The sequence below is a fragment of the Pelophylax lessonae genome (genome assembly GCF_965119305.1).
Source record: "Pelophylax lessonae genome assembly, chromosome: 1".
In the NCBI taxonomy this organism is placed as follows: Eukaryota; Metazoa; Chordata; class Amphibia; order Anura; family Ranidae; genus Pelophylax; species Pelophylax lessonae.
Genome location: NC_138768.1, coordinates 781,828,509 through 781,853,717, shown reverse-complemented (window position 1 = coordinate 781,853,717; position 25,209 = coordinate 781,828,509). Strand labels below are relative to the sequence as shown.

The window sequence follows — 25,209 nt, the reverse complement described above, 5'->3', positions numbered from 1 at the left end:
TTTCGGATGGAGTCCATCTGTTCGGTGGTGGCATCCCTTCATCAAGGGGATCTTCTGGCCTCTATCGATATCAAGGATGCTTACTTCCATATCCCCAATTATACATCGGGCATCAGCACTTTTTCCGCATTGCCGTGGGCGAGGAGCATTATCAATTTGTGGCGTTACCCTTTGGTCTCGCTTCAGCTCCTCAGGTGTTCACAAAAGTTTTGGCCCCGGTGCTAGCATTGTTGCGACAGCGGGGGATTGCGGAGCTGGGGTACCTGGACGATCTTCTGCGGGCAGTGTGTCCGACTGCTCTACAGGACAACCTGGACATCACTGTGCGGACTCTGCAGGGGTTCGGTTGGACTTTAAACTTCCAGAAGTCTTCTCTGGTTTCATCCACCAAGTTGGACTATCTGGGTCTGACTCTGCCTTAGCCAAGGTGTTTCTTTCGCTGGTTAAGCGTCAGAAGCTGCAGGATGCTATCCGACTTCCTTTGTCCAGCAGTCGGTCGTCTCTCAGGACTTGCATGCGGGTGCTGGGCTTGATGGTGTCTACCTTCGAGGCGGTTCTGTTTGCACTGTTCAACACGAGACCTCTGCAGAGAGAGATTCTTGCCAAGTGGGACAAGAATCCACAGTCTCTAGACAATCTGATCCTGCTGAGTCAGGGTATGAGAGAGTCCCTGATCTGGTGGCTTCGCTCTCTGGCTCTTCCTTCCCCTGTACTGGGCGGTGGCCACCATGGATGCCAGCCTGTCTGGGTGGGGAGGTGTTTTGGGCATGGATTGTGCTGAGGGGGTCTGGAATATGGAGGAGTCTAGACTAACAATCAACGTACTGGAACTTCGGGCGATCAGACTGTCTGGTCCTTTGGACGGTTCGTCTTCAGGGGTGTCCGGTACGGATTCAATCAGACAATGCCACGGCCGTGACCTATGTCGATCACCAAGGGGGCACAAAAAGTGTCCTTGCGGCTCGAAGTAGCCGGCATTCTATTGTGGGCAGAACTTTTTGTTTCAGCTCTCTCTGCCGTGCATTATCCGGGGGCTGAAAATTGGCAGGCGGATTACCTTAGTCAACAGGTCTTGGACCAACGGGATTGGTCTCTTCATCTGGAGGTATTTCACCAGCTGTGTCTCTGGTGGGGATCTCCCGAAGTGGACCTGTTGGCTTCTCATCTCAACAGGAAGGTGCAGAGATTTGTGGCAAGGTCTTGAGATCCTCTAGCTAACGCCACAGACTCACTGGTGACTCTTTGGGGACAGTACCATCTGATATACCCCTTTCCCCCCAATCAAACTTCTGCCGAGTCTTCTACGGAGGATCGAGGCAGAAGGAATTCCGGTCATCCTTGTGGCCCTAGTCTGGCCTCGTCGGTCTTGGTACGCGGATCTAGTGCGGCTGGTCGCCGATGTCCTTTGGCGACTCACTCTCAAAAGACCTGTTGGCCCAAGGACCGATCTTCCATGCTTCTTTACAGTCGCTGGCTTTAACGGCTTGGCTGTTGAAAGCCAGGTGCTGAAGGATAGAGGGGTTGTCGGTCGGTGATTCCCACGCTGTTAAAGGCTAGGAAGATTTACCATTGTGTTTGGAAAGCATACATTGCTTGGTGTGAGTCTTTGGGGGTTTTTCCCCATTCATTTTCGGTGGCTCGCATTTTGGCGCTCATCCAAAGAGGTGTGGAACAGCGCCTGGCCCTGGGCACCATCAAGGGCCAGGTTTCGGCCTTGGAGATTTTCTTTCAAGGTCATTTGGGTACGCATCCCTTGGTTCGCACCTTTGTTTAGGGAGTTCGCCACTCGGCTCCACCTATGCTCTCAGTTGCCTCCGTGGGACCTCAATTTGGTACTGCCGATTCTTCAGAAACCGCCTTTTTGAAAATATTCGTGAAATTCCTCTGCTTACATTGTCCCTGAAGGTAGCCTTCTTTTGGCAATCACTTCTGCACGCAGGGTGCCCGAGCTGGCTGCCTTGTCTTGTCCACCTTTTTCTGGTGGTTCACAGAGATAAAGTGGTGCTTTGTCCTTGTCAGTCGTTCCTTCCTAAGGTTGTCTTTGGTTTCCATCTGAATGAATACATTGTGTTGCCTTCCCTGTGTCCTAAGCATCTTAAGGAGATTCCCTTGCATTCTCTGGATGTGGTTCAGGCAATCGGGGTGTACCTGGTGGCAACCGAGTCGTTCAGAAAATCAGACTCCCTTTTTGTCCTTATGGTTGGACCTAGGGGTTGGTCGCGTCTGGCGCAAATATTTCCAGATGGATCAGACAGAAGGTAGTGCAGGCGTATTCGAGCAAGGGTCAGGTTCCTCTTTTACCTGTTAGCGCGCATTGTACGCATTTGCTTAGTGCTTCATGGGCCTTCCCCCATTAGGCGTCAGTGATGCAGGTTTGCAAGGCGGCCACCTGGTCGTCTGTACACACCTTCACAAAGTTCTACAAAGTAGATGTGTAGGCCTCATCGAATGCTGCTTTTGGTCGCAAGGTTTTGCAGGCTGCTGTTTGAGAGGGCTTGGTCCTATTTTAGGGTGTATTGTTGTTTTTTTTTCAGGTGAGATCCAGGTTAGCTGGTTGGCTAGTTTTAGCGTTTGTGAATTTTTTCTGCTGTGTTTTTCCCACCCCTCATTTTGACACTGCTTTGGGACGTCCCAATGGTCAAGACGATTCTGGAGCTGTGTCCGTCAATAAACGAAAGAGCACCCATCGCTCTATTGAGTTATTTTTCTTCTGATACTGCTTGCAACAAAACTGAATGCCTATAGTAGGAAGTGGGAGTATACCCCCTGGGACTGCCCAATTGGCATGGTAAAGCTTTTTCTTGTCTAGTGTCCTACTGTAGTGGGCAGCAAAACCCAATGGTCAAGATTGTGGAAATGTGTCCGTCATTGAACCTGAAAAGGATTTTATGGTAAAACAAAGATCCAGTTTCTCTATCTTCTTAACCATCAGGTTATGCTGCCCCCTCCAGGAGTAGGACACTAGGCTGGAAAAAACGTTACCACGCCTATGGGGCAGTCCCTGCAGGCATACACCCACTCACTCTGCTATAGGATTCAGTTTGTTTCTGCCTAGTTTAGGAGTAGGACCTAGTTCCCGGCTGAGATTTTGGTCTTAGCTTGTCTTTTTTATTTTAAAGGGAACCTTTTGTTAAATTACATTTTTTAGCTAGTTATGTTCCTGAGAGAACTGCAATCAAAAGCCGGACTGGGTTTAATACTGGATATCCTAGATCCTTAAGGTCTCCCAGCCCGGCCAGCAAGCGTGTGCAGGTTATAGCCCAGCTCTAGGCCTCGCCTCAACAGAGCCCCGATGGACGGGGCTGGCCTGCGAGTGAAGCACCTCGCTGTGACGAACACAACCTGGTTCGGCCTGAGTTGCAGGGTACCCCTTGGCCGTCAGCAACCCCACCTGAGTGGAGAGGTAGTCTGTCCGGAGTGGCGCCCACCTAAGGTCGTTGGTATGTTGAGTAGTGTGTCTGACCCCCCCCCCCCCTCCCTTCCCATAGCTCTGGCAGTCTCGGGGCAGACGTGGGCTCCTCCCTGGGAAGGTCGGACCCTCAGATACCACTCATTCCCCCTGGTTTCTCGGTATGTACCAGGCTCCCCCAAGGGCTCCCTCCCTACCATCATAGAGGACCCCCCAATGCCACTAATCGTTTGGACCTCTTGGGGAGTCCTGGAGACCGTATGGCACGTCAAGCGGGCCGCCATTTTATTGTAGAATCATTCAGCCTCATTTTGCAGAAGTTGAAATGCATGGGCTGCCATGTTTTTGTGGTTTCCCCATAGGAATGCAATGGGCGGCCATTTTCTCGGAGTCCGCAAACACTGGACAGCAGGGAGCAGCTAGGCCTTTACTTTAGTGATAGTGCGGGGGTGTGGGTCAGGTTTTCCCAGTCTTCTTAAAGCGACACTACGCTATTCCAGGGTTCATATGGTGTCCCAGGAACAAATTTTACTTACAAATCCCCTCCTTGCGGTTGCGGGGACCTCCGGGTCGAAACCCTGTGTGCCTTAACGGTGGTTTTGGAAAACCTGGTATCAAAAGTGGATTTGGTTATAAAAAATACCACTAGTAAAAAGCGCCCTATGCCCTCCCCTGCCTCTCCTGTATCCTCAGATTCTAAGGTAGAAATGGCCGCCGCGGACGCATGTCACCCTGAGGGATCTGTGTTATCGGATGGCGAGGACGACATATCCTCATCTGCAGCTGTGCAGGAAAGCGCGCCGGTGGAGGCACTTGTAGTGTCAGTGCGGGAAACTCTAAAAATGGTGGATTCTGCAGCGTCAGGACGCAGGTGTCATTTGGCACTCGCAAATCCCAGAAGTCGGGCAAGGTTTTTCCCTTGTCCGGAAATGTTTTGACAAAACAGATGTTAGTGGTGCCAAAGGATTTTAAGAGGCACTATCCATTCTCGGACGCGGTATCCGCAAAATGGACCGTTCCACTGAAGGTGGACTATCCGGTCTCCAGACCTAACAAATCTACTGTGGTCCAGGTGGAGGAGTCCCCGGTCTTTACAGACCCTGTGGCTAGAAGGATTGAGTCTTTGTCCTGCCACTTATGTGATAGCGGGCTCAATACCTGAAACCGACCTTCGTGATCACTCTGGTGTCCCAGACCATAACGGAATGGGCAAAGTTACTAATAAGTGACCTAGAAACAGAACAGCTCCCTCTGGACCTGGCAGAGCTAACGGACCAAATGGTCCAAGCCCTACTATTTATATGGGATGCGTCGCTAGATGCGGCCCCTCTTGTAGCCAAAGTATCCGCGGTGGGGGTAGCTATTAGAGTCTAATAATAATAATAATTAGATGTATCCCATTTCGGCCGATAATGGGTTAAAAATGCCGAAACTGCGATCTGTGCATTAATCAAATAACAGACCGGGCGAGCGGCCGCTAATAGCTGTAACTGTGAGCTTCACTTTACTTCCCTGTCAGCGGCAGATGTAGATGAAGTTTCTTCCTCCGAAAACCATTGTGGTCGAGCCCCTCCCTCACTTCATTGGTGGATTATTAAGTCTTTGCCAATCAGATTCATCCAGGCGGAAATCCCCCTCCTGTGATCTCATCACGGAGAAGCCTCCTTTGCATGAGACGCTCGAGAATTGTTTACTTTTTTTTTTTCTTGTCTTAATCTCTCGGCAGCAGGAGAGGCTCGTGCAGGGGGGGGGGGGGGGGGGCGCTCCGAGAGAGCGCAGCGGAGCAAGATACACTCTTCATGTGCTGGACATAGAGAGACATGTGCTGGACATAGAAAGAGCTCGGTCATCGATCAGGGAGCCAATCCGCTCAGTGTACTTCTCTATCATCCATCCGGACTCCATTATCTGACATAACACCCATCCACTTCCATTACCTGACATAACACCCATTCACTTCCACTGAGGCGAGCTTACCATTGGTATTAGTATTATGCAGCATGAGGGGGTTAATGTATTGTCACTGCTGGTCACTGATGCATTAGTGACCGACCAGTGGCAGTTAATTAACCCCTTTGTGGTGCCTTAGTGCAACCAGTATCAGTGCAACCAGTGTTAATTAACACTGATACTGGTTGCACTAATGCAGCACAAGGGGGTTAATTAACTGCCACTGGTCGGTCACTAGTGCATCAGTGACCAGCAGTGGCAATACATTAACCCCCTCATGCTGCATAATACTAATACCATTGGTAATTAAATTAACCACTTGCCAACCCATCACAGTACATATACTGTGACAGGGTGGCAGCGATAGGTGTACGTCGCTGCCTGTTTTTGGTGTATGCCCCTGTTCTATCCAATTCAAAATTATTTGGGGGAAAAAGTCATTTTCGGTTTTCGGCCAAGGGCATCCTGCATTTTCGGTTTCGGCCCAAAATTTTCATTTCGGTGCATCCCTAATAAATATCCTATGCTGTACTGATTAAAAGGTGTTCCTTTAATTTTTTTTGGAGCAGTGTAGAATTCTATAAAGTCAGAATTGTTTGAAAAACATTTTATATGACTTTAGGGGTGTCCATTTATAAATGTGGTAGAACTTCCACTGGGAGTGCTTGGTAAACTGCCTTTCTCTATCGCTCATTGACAGACGTAGTCCTCGGTGATACAGCACCTTCGGGTTATGTTGCCTCCACAGGAGCAGGACTAGACAGGAAATTAAAATGCTCTGGCCACACCCTAGGGGCAGTCCCAGAGGGTATATCCTCTCTCTCTCTCTGCCTCAGCAAATCAGTTATTTTCTGTCTAGTTAGGAGTAAGGACCTAGATACCTTGCTGGGATCTTCGGTCCTGGCAAGATTTTTTTCTTAAAAGATTTTTTAGACAGCTTTTTTTCTCCAGTGTTCCTGTGAGATCTTCAAGCAAGAAAGCTGAACTGGGCGACGGGCTGGATGTTGAGATCCGGTGGTCACCCCAGTTCAGCCTATGAGCGCGTGCAGGCCATAGCTCCGCGCTGGGTCGGCCGCGACAGAGTCCCATTAAGGGACTGACCCCGCGAGTTAAACGTCTCGCTGAAACGCCAAAGACCATGAGTCACGGCGTCCATATCGGTCGACAGCCCTCCCGCCCCGGTGGAGAGGGGTACTGTCAGGAGTTGGTGCCCGCCTGGTTCCGGTATGGTGAGTAGTATGTTCCCCCTTTTCCCCTGACGGGTCTTGTGGTGAACGCGGGCCCCTCTCTGTATGGTAAGATAGAGTCCCCCTCTATCCTATAACATGACACAGATCCCCCTACTTTGAGTGTGATTTTATGTGCAAAGAGCCAGGAGGCTTGGTTTGGGAGCTAACAATCTAATTGTATACATGTTTTAAAGATTGTAATCAGTGGCATTCTGGGAATCTTACTGTGATAAGAATAAGGTACCTACCAGTCAGAAGCCACGGACATGTAGACTGCCTTCCTAAACCAGATCTCCAGCTATAAGCAGGCCTTCCGAACGGCCATGCGGTCCGCCAGGGCCGGTACCGCCAACCACGCCAAATCCCCATGCAGAGAGAGTGTTGTGTGCCCTGCAGCACACCGCTATTCAGTACAGGCCGCCGCCATTTTTTTTGCTGGATTGCACGAGCCGCCATTTTGGCGTAGCCTCGTGTCTCCAGCATGGGGGCGGCCATGTTTGAGGTGATCCAAACACCTCGTGGAGCTAGGGGAGGCGCCGGAAGGCGTGCAGAGGGGCGGAGCCGCCTCCTTTCTTCCTGGGCAGCCAGCCAAAAGACTTCCTGTTTGTCAAGACAGCGCTGTAACCTGTTGCAGTTAAACTCTGAGCATCAAGTGGTGAGCCTGGGGGTCTATCTCTCTCTCTCTCTCGATCGATAGGGATCCCTAGCAGGTAACATTAAGGGGCTTTTGTGGCGCTGGGGGTCTGAAAAAAAAAAAAAAAGTTTTTTATTTTTGAATTATATTATCCAGGAAGTGACTGGAATTATCATGGACCCTGCCACACATATTCCCCCACCTGTTTCCCTCGAGGGGGCCACGGGACCCGCCGGTGCACAGAGTGTAGAGGCATTTACAGCAATTTTGGAGTCTATGGTGGCTCGGGTGGAGGCGGCCTGTCAGGGACGGGGGTCAAGGAAGCGACCCCCGCCTACCCCTATACTATCTGACACCTCTGACTCAGATTCAGAGATGGTCACTGCAGTTGCAGGTCCCTCTGCAAGGGCTGTTACCTCAGGTAAAGCTCCCTCAGACAGTGAGGAGGACGTTTCTTCTCCCGCTATAATTCAGGAAGAAGCATTGGTGGACGCACTAGTTGTGGCAGTGCAGGAAACCTTAAAACTTGAGGTTTTACCGGCAGAGGCAACTGAAACAGATTCCTTTTGGTACTAACAAGCCCATCAAAACGGTGAAGGTTTTTCCTGTACCCAAGTGTTTTGGTAATAAGATTAAAGGAGAATGGGAGCATTCTAAACGTACCTTTACGATTTCCAAGCGTATTGCTAGACGCTATCCGTTTGAGGAATCCATCATTAAGAAATGGACGGTACCACCAGTGGTGGATCCACCTATTTCCAGGCTGAATAAAGCCACGGTTATCCCAGTGGAGGACACTTCGTCCTTTAAGGATCCGGTGGATCGAAAGATGGAAGCAGAGTCCCGCACCATCTTCTCTCTGATAGGGTCAGCATTTAGACCAGTAATTGTTATTGGTCTAGTTTCCCAGACACTTACGGAATGGGCGAGAATGGTACGCCAAGACCTTAGGGGAAAAGATATTCCCCAGGAGACATCTGATTTGATGGAACAGATTATACAAGGGCTACAGTTTATCTGTGACGCAGCCTTGGACACTACTCCCCTATTAGGGCATGCATCTATGTCAGCGGTTATCCTCAGACGTGTGCTGTGGTTAAAATGCTGGTCAGCTGACCTAGGTTCCAAAAAGACCTTGACAAATCTCCCCTTTCAGGGGAATCGTCTATTTGGGGCCACCCTAGATGAAATCATTAAGGATGCCACTGGGGGTAAGAGCACTTTTTTGCCACAGGCTGCTAAAGCAAAGGGACCTCGCAACAAGCAAGGACCTTTCTTTACCGCCCATAAAGGGCGCCCGGCTGGAACAAGCGGGAAAGGCAAGACTCCTCCAGGAGGGTTCAAGAAGGGCTGGTCGGACAAACAGAGGACCAACTCAGCCAAACCCGAAGCAAAGGAGTACACAGCCTGAAGGTGCGCCCCCACCCGGTTTCAGGGTGGGGGGACGTTTTCACCGGTATTCAGGACATTAGATCGAGCATCAACTACTACTACCGGTGCGATTCTTCCCTTCCAACATTTAAGTACTACAGGAAGTGGTAGTTACCGTTCCCTGAATAGATCTTTTCCTTTACCTTTTCCTAAGATTAGTCCCAATGCCTCACAGGAATCGGATCTGGTTGACCAGACAGGCCAAGAAGCCTCTAGTCGGGTGACTTCGGTCCCTGAGGTTCAACCAGAAAAGATCACCCTTCCTGATAACAATCAGGTATCTGATAAATGTGTGGGAACAGAAAACGACCAGACTTTCTCGGATGGTCGGGGCCAGATACCTCTAGGGACGCCTGGTTCAGATCCAATCAGCGCCAGTGGTCCTAGAAATTCTAGGCTGGCCTCGTCAAGCCGGCCTGGCCGACTTGGACATGCTAGTCGCAGACGTTCCGTGGGAACTTCGTCTCAGGGAGTGTCTGTGGTCTCAAGGACCAATTTACCATCGTGCTTTACAGTCGCTGGTTTTAATGGCCTGGCCATTGAGACCCAAGTACTGAAGGACAGAGGTTTGTCTGCTTCAGTCATTCCTACCCTTATTAAAGCAAGGAAAGCGACTTCCAGCAAGGTCTATTATCACACATGGAAGACTTATATTGCGTGGTGCGAATCTTTAGGATTTCCTCCACGTACCTATTCGGTGACTCGAATATTAGCCTTTTTGCAACAAGGAGTTGAGCAGAAGCTAGCCTTGAGCACCATCAAGGGTCAAGTTTCAGCATTAGCAATCTTCTTTCAGAAACCTTTAGCTACCAAGTCCTTGGTGCGGAATTTCATCCAGGGGGTGCGGCACCTGGCTCCACCAGTCCGCGCGCCCTTACCGCCCTGGGATCTTTAGTTTTGTCGGTTCTACAGAAACCTCCCTTTGAAAACATCAGGGAGATTCCCTTGCTTACTTTATCCCAGAAGGTGGCCTTCTTGGTGGCTATCACTTCTGCTCGCAGGGTGTCAGAACTGGCTGCATTATCATGCCAGTCCCCATACCTAGTGATTCATAGGGATAAGGTAGTACTTCATCCTAAGCCATCCTTTCTTCCTAAGGTGGTTTCAGATTTTCATCTGAATGAAGATATTGTACTACCTTCCTTGTGTCCTCAGCCCAAGCATCATCGGGAACATGCGTTGCATTCCTTAGATGTGGTTCGGGCAATCAGGGTATACCTGAAAGCTACGGAATCATTCCGTAAGACGGATTCACTTTTTGTGATCACGGATGGCCCCAGAAAGGGTTTGCCTGCATCTGCCGCGACCATTGCCAAATGGATTAGACAGACGGTGGTACAGGCTTATTCTATTAAGGGTCAGAGTCCTCCGTTCCCTGTTAGGGCGCACTCCACTCGAGCGCTCAGTACTGTCAGTGGTCCAGGTATGTAAGGCGGCCACCTGGTCGTCGGTACATACCTTTACAAAATTCTATAAAATTGATGTGACGGCATCGGCGGATGCCTCATTTGGCCGCAAGGTTTTGCAGGCCGCAATTTGAGACCGGTGGTCTACCTCGAGGGTTTTTTTCTGTTTGAAAAAAAAAAAATTTTTTTCTTTTGAGTCTCATCATTAAGGATGAGCATTGTAAACTTCTAGTTGACACCGGTTGGGCCTTCTAGATTGGGATTTGATTTTCATTTTCCCACCCCTCATTTGTGATACTGCTCTGGGATGTCCCGAAGGTGCTGTATCACCGAGGACTACGTCTGTCAATGAGCGATAGAGAAAAATGGATTTTTGTAAAATCTTACCGTAAAATCCTTTTCTCTTAGCTCATTGACAGACGTAGTCCCCGCCCCTCTGTTTTTGGGTTGGGTTAAAATCTCTAAAGACTGCTTTTTGACATAACTGATTTGCTGAGGCAGAGAGAGAGAGGATATACCCTCTGGGACTGCCCCTAGGGTGTGGCCAGAGCATTTTAATTTCCTGTCTAGTCCTGCTCCTGTGGAGGCAACATAACCCGAAGGTGCTGTATCACCGAGGACTACGTCTGTCAATGAGCTAAGAGAAAAGGATTTTACGGTAAGATTTTACAAAAATCCATTTATATAGAAGGGTATGTACACAGATCAGCCATAACTCTATGATCACCCACCTAATATTGAGTAGTTCCCCCCCCCCCCCCCCTTTTGCCACCACCTCTGAAGGTATGCTGTGGTATTTGGCATCAGTCCATTAGTAGCAGATCTTTTAAGTTGCGAGGTGGGGCCTCCATGGATCGGATTTGTTTCTCTATCGTACATTGACGGACGCAGTCTCTAATCTTCACATATTTTGGGTTATACTGCCCCCTACAGGAGTAGGACACTAGGCAGAAAAAAGTTGTGGCTATGCCTATAGGCAGTCCCAGGGGGGGTATAACCTCTCTCCCTGCTATAGGATGTCAGTTTTAATCTGCCTAGTCAGGAGTAAGGACCTAGTTCCTTGCTGGGATCTCTGGTCCTGGCAAAGTTTTTTCTAGTTAGGTTTTTCTCCAGATTTTTTTCCTGTGAGATCTACAAGCAACTATGCTGGATCTAGGCGATGGACTGGATATATAGATCCAGTGGTCACCCCAGTGGGCCAACAAGCGCGCACAGACCTTAGCTCCCCGCTGGGTCGGCCGCGACATAGTCCCACTTGACGGGGGACTGGCCCCGCGAGTTAAACTTCTCGCCAGGTCGCATACGACCGGGTCTAGGCACGAGTCCCAGCGTTCCTATTCGGCCGACAGCCCCCCCCCCCCACTTCCGCAGGGAGGGGTTCTGTCAAGCGATGGCGCCCGCCTGTTCCTGGAATGGTGAGTAAATGTTCCCCCCTCTTCACCTGGCGGGTTTTGGGGTGGATGCGGGCCCCTCCCTAGGACGGTTGGACCCTCACATCCCAGGTTCCCCTCTGTCCTATCACGCATCCCCACCTAACTGCCCCCCCCCCCCCCCCTCACAACTAGAGGCTATTGGGATGTTTGTGACTATTCCCGGGGGCTGGGACCGAGTTTTAGGCCGCATGAGGGGGGAGGGGGTGCACTGCCGCCGATGGACGAACGATTGCGAGGGGGGGTGGTTCTACCTTTCACTCCAGGGCCTGCCTTCCCAATCAATCCCGTCCAGGAGGTCCTCAGTTGCTCTGCAGGTCACGTGGGGCCGCCGTTTTTTTTTTTTTTTTTGTAGCCACATGTGCTCTGCATGATCGGCGGCCATCTTGGTACACCATTTTTCAGTGGATTTCTCATAGGAATCACTGATGGGAGTTCCTGGAGGCGTTGTTCTGAGTGGAGCCCCTCCCTATACCCTGGTGCTGATCTTCAGATCTTTCTTTCTGGATCGACATCGCTGCGGGCACGTGCTGTGCAGACGTTCTGGGCCTCCTAGTGCATCTTTGGTGTAGGGTGGTGAGTCTGGGGGGTCTCTTTCTCCCTCTCTATCTCTCTGCTGGGGGTCTTCAGTGCGCTCTGCCTGACATTCTTGGGGGCGCTGTAGCGCAGTGGGATATTTAAAAAAAAAAAAGTTTTCAACTTTTTGCTGACGGGTTCCTCTGGTGCCACATGGACCCTGTAGAACATGTGTCCCCACCTGACCCCCTCAAGAGAGGCCTCAGGGCCCTACGGATCCTAGCTATCTATAGATGCACTGTCGGCGGTCCTGGAATCGGTTGTGTCCCGGGTGGAGGTAGCCTTTAAAGGTCGAGGTGCCAAAAAACGCCCTCCGCCTACCCCTGCCTCCTCTGATGTCTCATGTTCTGAGTCTGACTCAGCCACTGTAGACGCGGGTCTCCCTGCCGGCTCTACCTTGTGCTCGGTCTCCTCTGACAGTGAGGAAGACATTGCTACCTCCGCCACCGCGCAAGAAAAGGCGCTGGTGGACACACTGGTTGTATCTGAGCGTGAGACTCTTAAGGGTCCTTTCACACCTGTCCATTTCACCGACGGACTCCGTTCTGCTCAGCGGGGGATCGATCCGCCGATCCCCACTGAGAAGGCGGATGACTGCTCCGTCTTTGCTGTGTGTGTGGAGACGGAGCTGTCAGATCCCCGCAGTCCTCTATGGGGGAATCTGATGAGAACGGACCGCCTGTCCATTCTCATCCGATCTGCCAGACAGATGGAAAATAGGGTTTCCATCTGTCCGGATTTGACGGACAGGATCGGATCTGATGGCAGCGGGTGTCAGCGGACATGTCTCCGCTGACATCCCCATAGGGATGCATGGGACATGGGCCAGAAAAACTGACAGGCGGATCTGAACGGACCGTATGTGTGAAAGGGACCTAAAGATGGAAGACGCAGCTGTGACTGCGACTGAGGCGCATGTTACGGTTGGCACTTGCAAGCCATCCAGATTGTTTTCCCTTTACCGCATATTTTGACACATGCTTAAAAAAGAATGGGTACGCTCAAAGCGTTTCCTGGGGTGCCCAAGCGGATTGCTAGGCTATACCCTTTTGAGGAGTCCCTTATAAAGAAGTGGACTGTGCCACCTACGGTGGATCCCCCGGTCTCAAGGCTGAATAAAGCTCCCATGATCCCAGTGGAGGATTCCCTGTCCTTTAAGGATCCGGCGGAAAGGCGGAGTCTGTGGCCGGCAATATGTACTCCCTGGCAGGGTCTGCACTAAGACCGGTGTTTACGGTTGCCCTGGTCTCGCAAACATTGACTGAATGGGCTAAGTTACTACGCCGTGACCTGGAGGGGAAACCTCTTCCTCCAGCCTTTGAGGAGCTTTTGGACCAGCTGGTGCAGGGGCTGCAATTTGTTTGCAATGCCGCACTAGATACTGCTCCTATATTGGGCCGACTGTCTGTTTCGGCAGTGGTCCTCCGGTGTATATTTTGACTAAAGTGCTGGTCTGTGGATCAGACCTCAGAGAAGGCCTTGACTGATCTGCCTTTTCAAGGAGATCGCCTGTTTGGGGCTACCCTGGATGACATTATCAAAGGTCTCACAGGGGGTAAGAGTACCTTTCTTCCACAGGCTAACAAGAGTAAGGACCCGCGTCGCAGACGGGATCCCTCCTTTTCAGCACACAAGAAGTTTTTTCACTCCCCAGGGACAGTCCATAATAAGGCAAAGCCCTTCAAGACTCCCTTGGGTGGTTCCAAGCGACCCTGGTCTGGCAAACAAAATTCAAGATTTTCCAGATCTTGAGGACAAGAATGCTTCAGCACCCTCACCCGTATCTGGGGTGGGGGACGTCTTTGCCAGTTCCCGGACCTGTGGCTATCCCGGATACATGAGTTAACTAGGTCATACTGTCCAGTTACAAGATTGAGTTTCGATCCTTCCCGTCGGTAAGGTTTTTCCCTTCCAATGTGAGACTGTCCTCTCTGGAGCAGTACAGGACCTGTTACAACAGGGAGTAATAGTTCCGGTTCCGTGTGCGGAACGTTTTCAGGGCTTTTATTCAAACCTGTTCTCGGTCCCCAGGAAGGAAGGCAAAGACCTGAAAGCACTGAATTGCTTTGTGCGAGTTCAAAAATTAAAGATGGAATCTGTTCGCACAGTGATGGCTTCCCTACAACAGGGGGATTTCCTGGCCTCCATAGACATCAAATATGCCTACCTTCACATACCAATCTGTGCAGGACACCAACGGTTTCTCACTTTTGCAGTGGGAGAGGATCACTATCAGTTTGTGGCGTTACCCTTTGGTCTCGCCTCTGCTCCTCAGGTCTTCACAAAGGTTTTGGCTCCAGTCCTGGCGCTGTAACGGCAGTGGGGGATAGTGGTCCTGGGTTACCTAGACGACTAGACGATCTGCTTCTCCATGCGGAGTTGCTGGTGACAAATTTGGAGATCACCATGAGAACTCTGGAGGAGTTTGGGTGGATTCTGAACCTTCAGAAGTCGTCCCTAGTTCCTTCCATGAGACTGGACTATCTGGGCTTGACTTTGGACTCGTCCTCAGCCAGGGTGTTTCTTCCTCCAGAAAAACTCCAGACCATGGTTCAGCTGTTGCTGTCCAGTCATCCCTTTGGACCTGTATGAGAGTTCTGGGACTGATAGTGTCGTCCTTCGAGGCGGTCCCCTTCACTCAATTCCACACGAGGAATCCTCCAGCAGGAAATCCTTCTCAAATGGAACAAGAATCCAAATTTCCTGGACACTCAGATCCAGCTAAGCCAGGTGACTAGGGAGTCCCTGATATGGTGGCTTCGGTCCCCCATGCTTAAGCAAGGGAAATCTTCCTCCCTATATATCGGACGATTGTCACCACGGATGCCAGTCTGTCGGGGTGGGGAGAGGTTCTCGGCATATTGTGTGCTCAAGTAGTCTGGTACCTGGAAGAATCCAGGTTACCGATCAATGTTCTGTAGCTGAGAGCGCTAAGGCTTTGCCTAGTCCACTGGACCGAGTACCTGCAGGGTTCACATTCCAGGAGTGGAAAATTGGCAGGCGGATTACCTCCGTCGACAGGCCTTGGATGCAGAATGTTCCCTCTTTCCGGAGGTGTTCCAGCAGTTGTGCTTTCGTTGGGGCACTCCAGATGTAGATCTGTTGGCGTCTCGGATCAACAGGAAGGTGCAGAGGTTTGTGGCCCTCTCCCGGGACCCTCTGGCAGACGTGCTGGTGGCCACGTGGGGGTCAGTGTCAGCTGATGTATGCCTTTCCTTCTCTCAAGTTGCTGCCAAGACTTCTTCGCAGGATCGAGGCGGAAGGGATTCCGGTCATTCTTGTGGCTCCGGACTGACCTTGCCAAGCTTGGTACGCCGACCTGGCCAGGCTAGTCGCAGACACTCCTTGGAGACTTCCTCTTAGGGAGGATTTACTGTCTCAAGGGCCAATATTCCATCCTGCTTTACAGTCGCTGGCTTTGACGGCTTGCTTCAGTGATTCCCACTCTGCTTAAAGCAAGAAAAGCGACTTCTAGGAAGATCTATCATCGTATGTGGAAGTCTAATTTTTGCGTGGTGTGAGTCCCTTGGGGTTTCCCCTCGCTCTTACTCGGTGGCTCGGATCTTTGCTTTCCTACAATGGGGAGTTGATCAGAAATTGGCCTTGAGTACTGTCAAGGGTCAGGTCTCGGCCTTGGTAATTTTCTTCCAAAGCCCATTAGCCTCTCATTCCCTGGTACGTAACTTTATCTAGGAGATGCGACACTTGACACCTCTGGTGCGACCTCCGTGCCACCTTAATTTGGTGCTGTCAGTTCTCCAGAAACCTCCCTTCGAAAGTATTCGGGAGATTCCCCTGCTTTCCTTGTCCCAGAAGGTGGCCTTTTTGGTGGCTATTACTTCTGTGCGCAGGGTGTCCAAACTGGCGGCGTTGTCCTGTTCTCCTTATATGGTGGTTCACAGGGATAACGTGGTACTTTGTCCGGATCCATCCTTCCTTCCGAAGGTGGCTTCCAGTTTTCACTTAAATGAGGACTTTGTGTTACCCTCTGTGTGTCCTGAGCCAAAACATCCTAGGGAAATTGCATTACATACCTTGGATGTGGTTCAGATAATCAGGCTGTATTTGGCGACTACTGATGTGAAGATCAGAGACTGTCCGCCAATGAACAATGCAGAAAATTAGATTTTTGTCTTACTGTAAAATCCTTTTTCTCTTAATTTCATTGACAGAAGCAGTACCCGCCCCTCTATTTGAGTTGGGTTGGTAGTATTTTCTCTGACACTGCTTTGATACAATCCTGACATCCAGCACATCCTACAGATGATAGATTGGATCGAGATCTGCAGAATTTGGAGGCCAAATCAACACCTCAAACCATTCTTGAACCATTTTTCAGTGTAACAGGGTGCATTATTCTGCTGAAAGAGGCAAACTTCCTTCAGGGAATAGTGTTTCCATGAAGAGGTGGTCAGCAACAATTTTTTTTTTTATTACATGTCAAGTAATATCCACATGAATCTCAGAATCCAAGATTTCCCAGCAAAACAATTGCCCAAACCATCACACTGCCTTTGCCAGATTGCCTTACCATACTGCATCCTGCTGCTATCTCTTCCCCAGTTGAGTGATGCATACCCACCCAGCTATTCACCTGATTAGAAAATGGGATTCATCAGACCAGGCCACTTTCTTCCATTGCTCCCTTGTTTACTTTTGATGCTCATGTGCTCAAGTACTTTTGGCTGTGGATCAGCATGGGCACCCTGACCAGTTTATGGCTACGCAGCCCCATACACAACCTGTTATGCCCAGTTTTTCCTGCTTTCAACACAGGGACTTGTTTACTTGTTGCCTAATATATCCCATCCACTTTTAGATGCCATTTTAAAGAGATAATGTGTGTTATTCACTTGTCAGTGGTCATAAAGTTGTGGCTGATCGGTGTAGTTTAATAAAGTTGGGTACAGATAGTTACAATATGTTTTGGTTTAGTTATGCTGGTTAAATAGACCCCCGTGCTCTTTTCTGCCTATATATATATATATATATATATATATATATATATATATATATATATATATATATATATATATATATATATATATATATAACCGGTATTTGATTTGACTTTTACCTTGTCATATGAAACCTGCCTAAATTATGTGCATAGGAATACATGAAAGTCATACTTTCTCTCAAAATTATACATTTCTAGTATTGATTTGTTTTTTTTTTTGGTTGAACTGGATAACCTTTTTTCAACCAGATTAACTATGTAAGGTTGCCAGGACATCGAAATGTGTAGACGTGCCATGCATCTACTGTTTTTCCACTACTTACAGTCCTTGGAAAGCAGGGCAGCTGTTAATCAATGTGGTTATTTCTAGAAAAATCAAATGAAGAAAAAACAAATGAAGAAAATGATGAAGTCTTTGAAGAACAAAATGCTGACTTATCAAAGATGAAGTCTGTTAAAGGAAAACCCAGCAAAGGTAATATCAATACAATTCATTGAATGTACCAGAACATTCTATCGTTAACCCTTTTGTGACCAGAAGTCATTCATTCCTAGATACACAGAACAAATTTAGCAGTGTCAGTAACCATAACCAGACCTAATTTGCATACCTTAATTTAGAAGGTTTTTATTTGTACACTTTTTCAATAACCAAAAGTTTTTTTTTTATTAAACTGACTAATGTGCACAAATGTAAGAAACAAAAAAAAAAAATTATTTATATATATATATATATATATATATATATATATATATACACACACACACACACACACAGTAAACCCCCCTCCATTGCGGGGGTTACGTTCCGGACCCACCCACGAAAAGTGAAAATCCACGAAATAGAAATACCCTATTTAAATAACACTGTAGGCATGTTTTTATAACTTTCACTGTACTTTTAAAAGCATTTTAAGGTCTTTAACCACTTGCCGACCGCCGCAAGTACATATACTGCGGCGGTCAGCCCCTCACAGGCAAAGTGACGTATGGGTACGTCATTAGCCTGTGAGGCTCTGGGGAGCGAGCGAACCCGCTCGGTCACGGACCCCCCCCCCCCCCCCTGCGTGTGTGCTCAGGGGACCCGATGCCCGCCGGGCACTCACGATTGTCCGTGACAGCGTTAGAAAGGCAGGCGGCTGATGTAAACAAGCCGCCTGTCATTCTCCCTTGTGTAGGAATAGTGATCATACGGTTCTACTATGTAGGACCGTTGATCACTGTTCCTACAGCTCAAGCCACAGCCAATCGCAGTTAGAATCACGCCCCTAGGGACACACACCACCCCTCCCTCTCAAAAAAAGTTAACCCCTTCACTACCAGTGTCATTTTACAGTAACAGTGCATATGTATAGCACTGATTACTGTAGAAATGTCACTGGTAACCCCAAAAGTGTCAAAAATGTCAGTCAAGGGTCCGATCTGTCCACCCCAATGTCGCAGTCCCGCAAAAAAAATCGCAGATCGCCGCCATTACGCGTTAAAAAAAAACAACAAAAATGACAAAAATCTTTCCCTTTGTTAGTAAACGCGATAACTTTTGCGCAAACCAATCAAAATGCGCTTTTTGCCATTTTTTTTTTTTTTTTTTTTACCAAACATATGTAGCATAAAACAAATTGGCCGAAAATGTTAAATTTTGATTTTTACATTTTTTTTTTTTTTTGGGGGGGGAATTTCATATAAAAAAAATGTGAAAAATATTATTTTTGCAAAATTTACGCTCTTTTTTTGTTTATAGCGCATGATCAAAAAATCGCACAGGTGATCAAATACCACCAAAAGAAAGCTCTGTTTGTGGGGAAAAAAATTACGTCAAATTTGTTTAGGTACAGCGTCGCACGACCGCGCAATTGTCCCGTTAAAGTCACGCAGTGCCGAATCGCAAAATACCCCCCTGGTCAGGAAGGGGGTAAAATCTTCCGGGGCTTAAGTGGTTAAACACACTTTTAAAACAATATAAACTCATTTAAACACACAAAAGATACTGAGAGACAACAGAGCAAGAGCTATGGAAAACACAAAAATATTAACTTTCCATGATTTAATTAGTAAAATAACATTACAGAAAAAAACACAATATACTGGGACCGCAAAAACGGAACCGCAATATAACAGGGGTTTACTGTATGTATGTATATATGTGTGTGTGTGTGTGTGTGTGTGTGTGTGTGTGTGTATATATATATATATATATATATATATATACTGAATTTTCGTAAAATCTTACCGTAAAATTCCTTTCTCTGAGTCCTCCGACAGTTGCCGCCCATTCACACAGTCTTCACTTTTGGGTATTGACTTAATCTCCACAGGAGTTTCTAGATATAAGACTTGTAAAAGAACAATCAATCAACATAGTCACACCCATGGGGGCTGTCCTACTAGTCCAATACCCCCCTGCAATAGCCATCCCAATTCAGTTTGTTCGCAAGCAGTGAAAGTGTATAAAAAGACCCCCAAAAAGAGGGGCGGGGGTCGGCGACTTTCAGAGGACTCAGAGAAAGGAATTTTACAAGAATTCCGTTTTCTCTTACGTCCTCCGACAGTCGCCGCCCATTCACACAGTCTTCACTTATGGGGATGTCCCAAAGCAGTGTAGACATGAGGGGTGGGCAACGCAACTGCCAGAAAAGCAACGCAATACCCACATCAGAGAACGGAACCTTACATGTACAAGAAGGTAACCTGGGTAACAAAAAAGGGCTCAACATGAGCAACAACCCAGGAAAACAAATAACCAAGGGGAAAACAACCCCTAGGAACCCGCACAAAACCAGGGTTCCCTATGGAACAGCCGCACAGAGAACTTTGTGGCCAAAGCTGATGCCAGAACATCAATTTTGTAGAATTTTGAGAAAGTGTGCACCGATGACCAAGTCGCAGCCTTGCACACCTGGGCCACCGAAGCCTGATGCCGATAGGCCCAGGACGTACTCATCGACCTTGTAGAGTGCGCCTTGACAGGGAAGGGAGGAACCCGTTCCCGCAACGAATAGGCCTGTACAATGGTCTGTCTGATCCATTTGGCAATGGTTGCTGCAGATGCAGCCATACCCTTCCGAGGTCCCTCAGGAAGGACAAAAAGAGAATCCGATTTTCGAAAGGATTCCGTCGACGACAGGTAAACCCTGATCGCCCGGACAACATCCAGGAATGCAAGGCAACCTCCTTTTGGATGCTTAGGGTTCGCACAAAGCGAAGGCAAAACAATGTCCTCATTCAGGTGGAATTCCGAAACCACCTTTGGCAAAAAGGAAGGATTAGGTCGCAAGACCACCTTATCCCTATGAACCACCAAGTAAGGGGAGCGGCAAGACAACGCCGCCAACTCTGACACTCTGCGAGCAGAAGTGATCGCTACCAGGAACGCAACCTTCTTAGATAGCATGGGCAACGAAAGTTCCCTAATGTTTTCAAAAGGGGAACGCTGCAACACGGACAGAACCAAATTCAAGTCCCATGGAGGTAAGGGCTCCCTTCTGGGGGGAGCCAGGTGACGCTCACCTTGAATAAAGGTGCGAATCAAGGAATTAGACGCCACAGGGCGCTGGAAAAGAACAGCCAGTGCAGAGACCTGGCCCTTTATCGTGGCCAACGCAAGACGCTGGTCCACACCAGTCTGGAGGAAAGCCAACACCTTCGCCACCGAATAGGCTGGAGGAGAGAAACCCCTGGACTCACACCAGGCAAAATACGCTTTCCATGTACGGTAATAAATCTAACCAGAAGAGGCTTTTCTAGCCTTGATCAAAGTAGGAATGACCTCTGAGGAGAGACCCCTGGCTCTCAACAGCCAGGCCGTTAAAGCCAGCGACTGTAAAGCAGGATGGAAGATCGGTCCCTGGGACAGCAGATCTTCTCGCATTGGCAGCCGCCACGGAGGCTCTACGGCTAGGTGAACGATGTCCGCGTACCAGGACCGGCGAGGCCAGTCCGGCGCCACCAGAATCACCAGTGATTGTTCCGAGGCCAACCTGCGAAGGAATCTGGACAACAATTAAATCGGAGGAAAGGCATAGATCAGTCGATACTGACGCCAAGGTGCCACCAGCGCATCTGAGGCGTCTGCCAGAGGATCGCGCGTTCTTGCCACGAACCTTTCCACCTTGTGGTTTAGCCGAGACGCGAACAGATCCACATCTGGGGATCCCCACTTCGCACACAGCATCTGAAACACCTCCGGGTGTAGGGACCATTCCCCCTGATCCAGGGTCTGGCGGCTCAGATAGTCGGCCTGCCAATTCTCCACACCCGGAATGTAAACCACCGATATTGCCGGGACATGAGTCTCGGCCCAAGACAGAATACTGGTCACTTCCTGGGCTGCCTAGGCACTCCTGGTGCCCCCTTGATGGTTGATGTAAGCCACCGCAGTGGCATTGTTCGTCTGCACCCGTACAGGACGGCCCTGAAGACGACCCGACCAATGGATCAGGCACAGCCTGATCGCTCTCAATTCCAATATGTTTATCTGAAGGGAGGATTCCTCCTCCGACCAAGTGCCCTGGGCAGACAGGTTGCCCAGAACGCCACCCCAGCCCGACAGGCTGGCATCCATGGTCATTACCGTCCACAGAATTGGCCGGAAAGATTTTCCATCGGACACCGCCGGGGACTGAAGCCACCACAAGAGATCTATCCTGGTTTGGCGACTCAGACACTCTCAGGTCCAAAGACGGAGGTAGCCTGTCCCACCTGGCGAGGATTTCCGCTTGAAGAGAGTGCGTGTGAAATTGTGCAAACTGTATCACCTCGAAGGCCGACACCATTAACCCCAGGGACCGCATACGGGTTCTGAGCGATGAGGATTTGTTGTCCCTGAGGGAGCTTGTCCTCCGGTAAGAACACCTTTGCTAGAGCAGAGTCCAGAACCATTCCCAGATACGGGAGAGGAACCGAAGGCGAAAAGGTCGACTTCTGAATGTTTGTCCAACCGAACTCCTGAAGCGTCTGGACCGTAGTGGACAGATCGCGCAGCAGGCTCTGACTGGCACTCGATCTTAACAGGAGATCGTCCAGATATCCCAAGACCGCAATGCCCTGTGCCCAGAACAGGCGCCAAGACTTTGGTAAAGACCCTTAAAGCCGAAGCGAGACCGAAAGGTAACGCCACAAACTGGTAATGTTCCTCCGCGATAGCGAATCGGAGGTACCTCTGATTACCCTTGAAAATGGGGATGTGTAGATATGCATCCTTCAGGTCTATAGAGGCCAGGAACTCCCCCGGATTCAGGGAGGCCACCACCGAGCGGAGTGATTCCATGCAGAACTTTCGAACGCGCACAAAGCGGTTCAGCGCTTTTAAGTCCAGAATCGGACGCACTTTGCCCTCCTTTCTGGGCACAGTGAACAGATTTGAATAAAAACCCCCGAAACCTGTCCTGATGAGGCACCGGGACAATCGCCCCCTGAGCGAGAAGATCCTGCACCGCCTGATGTAGGTCCCGCAACCGCCCTGGGGTCAAATGAAGATTTGAGGGAAAGAATCTGTCTGCCGGCTGTGAAAGAAACTCGATCTTGTACCCTGACCGAATGATTTCCTGAACCCACCTGTCCGTGATTCGGAGCAGCCAAGGTTGTAGGAAACCGCGCAAACGTCCCCCCACCCCTGTAACGGGTGAGGGCGCCCCTTCAGGCAGAGGTGGACTGAGCCGCCGCACCAGCCTCGCCGGATTTTTGCTTGCCAAACCAGGGCTTCTTCTGACTACCTTGGCCCTTGAAGGGTTTACCCTTGTTCCCTTGTACCCTTGCCCTTAAAGGCACGAAAGGACCCTTGAGCAGGTTTAAAGGATGGGCCCCGCTTACCACGGGAAAAACTTGCCCTTAGGATTCTGGGGCAGCAAAGTGCTCTTACCCCCAGTGACTCCTTTAACCAATTCGTCCAAGGATTCTCCAAAAAGGCGAGACCCCGCATAGGGGATGTCAGCCACCGTCTTCCTGGATTTTTGGTCAGCCGACCAGCATTTCAACCAGATTAAGCAACGGCTAACCACAGCGACACTGGACAGGCGGATCGCCAAAGGGGCCTCATTAAGAGACGCATCGCACAAATACATGACCCCACGATAAATCGGATCCACCATCTCCACCGTAGTGGGAGGGGCAGAGTCGGCCACGAGGGTGGGTTTGAGCACCTTGGTCCAATCCGCCACAGCCTGAGCCACCATTACAGAGGCAAAAATAGGTTTAAGCATGGAACCTGCCACCATGTAGGAATGTCGGGCAAGAGACTCCAGTCTGCTATCAGTAGGATCCCTAAACACAGGAAAGTCCTCGGCGGGGAGCAGGGTAGCTTTGTTCAACCTGGCCACCGTGTGATCCACTTGAGGAGGCACACACCAGCGCGCAGCCGTAGTAGCCGCAAAAGGGTAGAGAAGTTGAAACCTCTTAGGCACCACGAAGGTGTGTTTTTAAATTACGCCATAGCTCATTCACCTTATGGTGAAACTCTGCGGGGCAAGGAAAAACCTGCGCCGACTTGCGGGTCGTGTGTACCAAAAGAGGACACAACGCCCGGAGGAGTGGGCTCATCCTCCAAATGTAGTGTTTCCTTCACTGCTAGGATCAACTCATCCATAGCTGCGCGTTCCTCGGGTGACCCGGGGGGGTGGGGGGGGGGAGTCATCCACCCCTGTGACCTCCGCCTCCCCCTCAGACTCTTGCGGGTCCTGAGAAGAGCGAGACCCGAAAGGGCCACGCTACCTACAGCAACCATGTCACACTCAGAATCAGAAGTAAAGGAAAACCTAGGCCTTTTCCTAGCAGCATGTTCAGACATCAGCACATCCATTTTTGACACCAAAGTTGCCACAATAGCTGCCAAATTAGTCTGGTTAGAGGATTCAGAGGACCCTGAAACCCCCACCAAGGCTGGAGGGAATTTGCTGTCCTGGGATTCCATAACAAATACATTTTTTTTTTTTTTTTTTAACTGGCCCTTTAACCACTTTACTACCGCTTACGGGAATACTACTGCGGCAGAGTGGCTCGTTCCCGTCCAGTCACGTAGTATTAACGTGACTGGACTCCTCCCCTTCTGGGCGGCGCTTGCGCGCCGCCGGAGGCTCGCTCCCGCTGTTTTCATTCACAGCGGGAGTCGGGCCAGGGGAGGAGCAGCGGCGATCGCCGCTGCTCTTACCCGATCGTCGGGGATCGAGTCTGGAGATCCGCCCGCTGTGTGTAAACACAGCGGGCGGATCTCCATAGTGACAGGGAGTGACAGATCGGACTGTTCAGCATAGCTGGACATCCGATCTGTCCATGAATCACATAGTCACCTCCCCCCCTACACGTCAGTAAGCACCAGGCATACATTAACCCCTCCCTCTCCAATAAAATTAACCCCTTCCCTGCCAGTGTCATTTTTACAGTAACAGTGCATATATATAGCACTGATTACTGCAGTAATGTCACTGGTACCCCCAAAAGTGTCAAAAATGTCAGTCAGGGGTCCGGTCTGTCCGCCGCAATGTCGCAGTCCCGCAAAAAAAATCGCAGATCGCCGCCATTACGCGTTAAAAAAAAAACACCAAAAATGACAGAAATCTTTCCCTTTGTTAGTAAACGCAATAACTTTTGCGCAAACCAATCAAAATACGCTTATTGCGATTTTTTTTTACCAAACATATGTAGCATAAAACAAATTGGCAAAAAACTTTTAAAAAAATTGGTTTTTACATCTTTTTTGGGGGGAATTTCATATAAAAAAATGTGAAAAATATTGTTATTTTTTCAAAATAAACGCTCTTTTTTTGTTTATAGCGCAAAAAGTAAAAATCGCACAGGTGATCAAATACCACCAAAAGAAAGCTCTGTTTGTGGGAGAAAAAGGACGTAAATTTCGTTTGGGTACGGCGTCGCACGACCGCGCAATTGTCAGTTGAAGTCGCACAGCGCCGAATCGCAAAAAGTGGCCTGGACGGAAGACAGCAAAATCCTCCGGTTGTAAAGTGGTTAAGCGCGCTGCGGACTCCCACAGCACACCGCTATCGAGACTGTGAGACACAGCCCCCCCGCCGGGACAAAAACTGACCAAGAAGATTGCACAAGGCAGGATAGGAAAGGAACAGCAGGACAGAACCCCACAGTGTTACCAGCTCCTTCGGTCGGCTCTGTGAGAAAGAAGGAAGTGATGTCACCGCTGGAAGCTGAACTAGGCTGCAGGCCAAGGGAAAATGGATG

General features: G+C 49.5%; 1 protein-coding gene across 1 annotated transcript in view; it reads left to right on the top strand.

The window, feature by feature from the left end:
• Positions 1 to 25,209, top strand: part of NCAPG (non-SMC condensin I complex subunit G) — a 234,944-nt gene that overhangs the window by 199,903 nt on the left and 9,832 nt on the right. Inside the window, exon 19 of the mRNA XM_082243654.1 lies at positions 17,411 to 17,500. Coding sequence (XP_082099780.1) covers positions 17,411 to 17,500 — 90 coding nt within the window. The remainder of the gene's footprint in view (positions 1 to 17,410; positions 17,501 to 25,209) is intronic.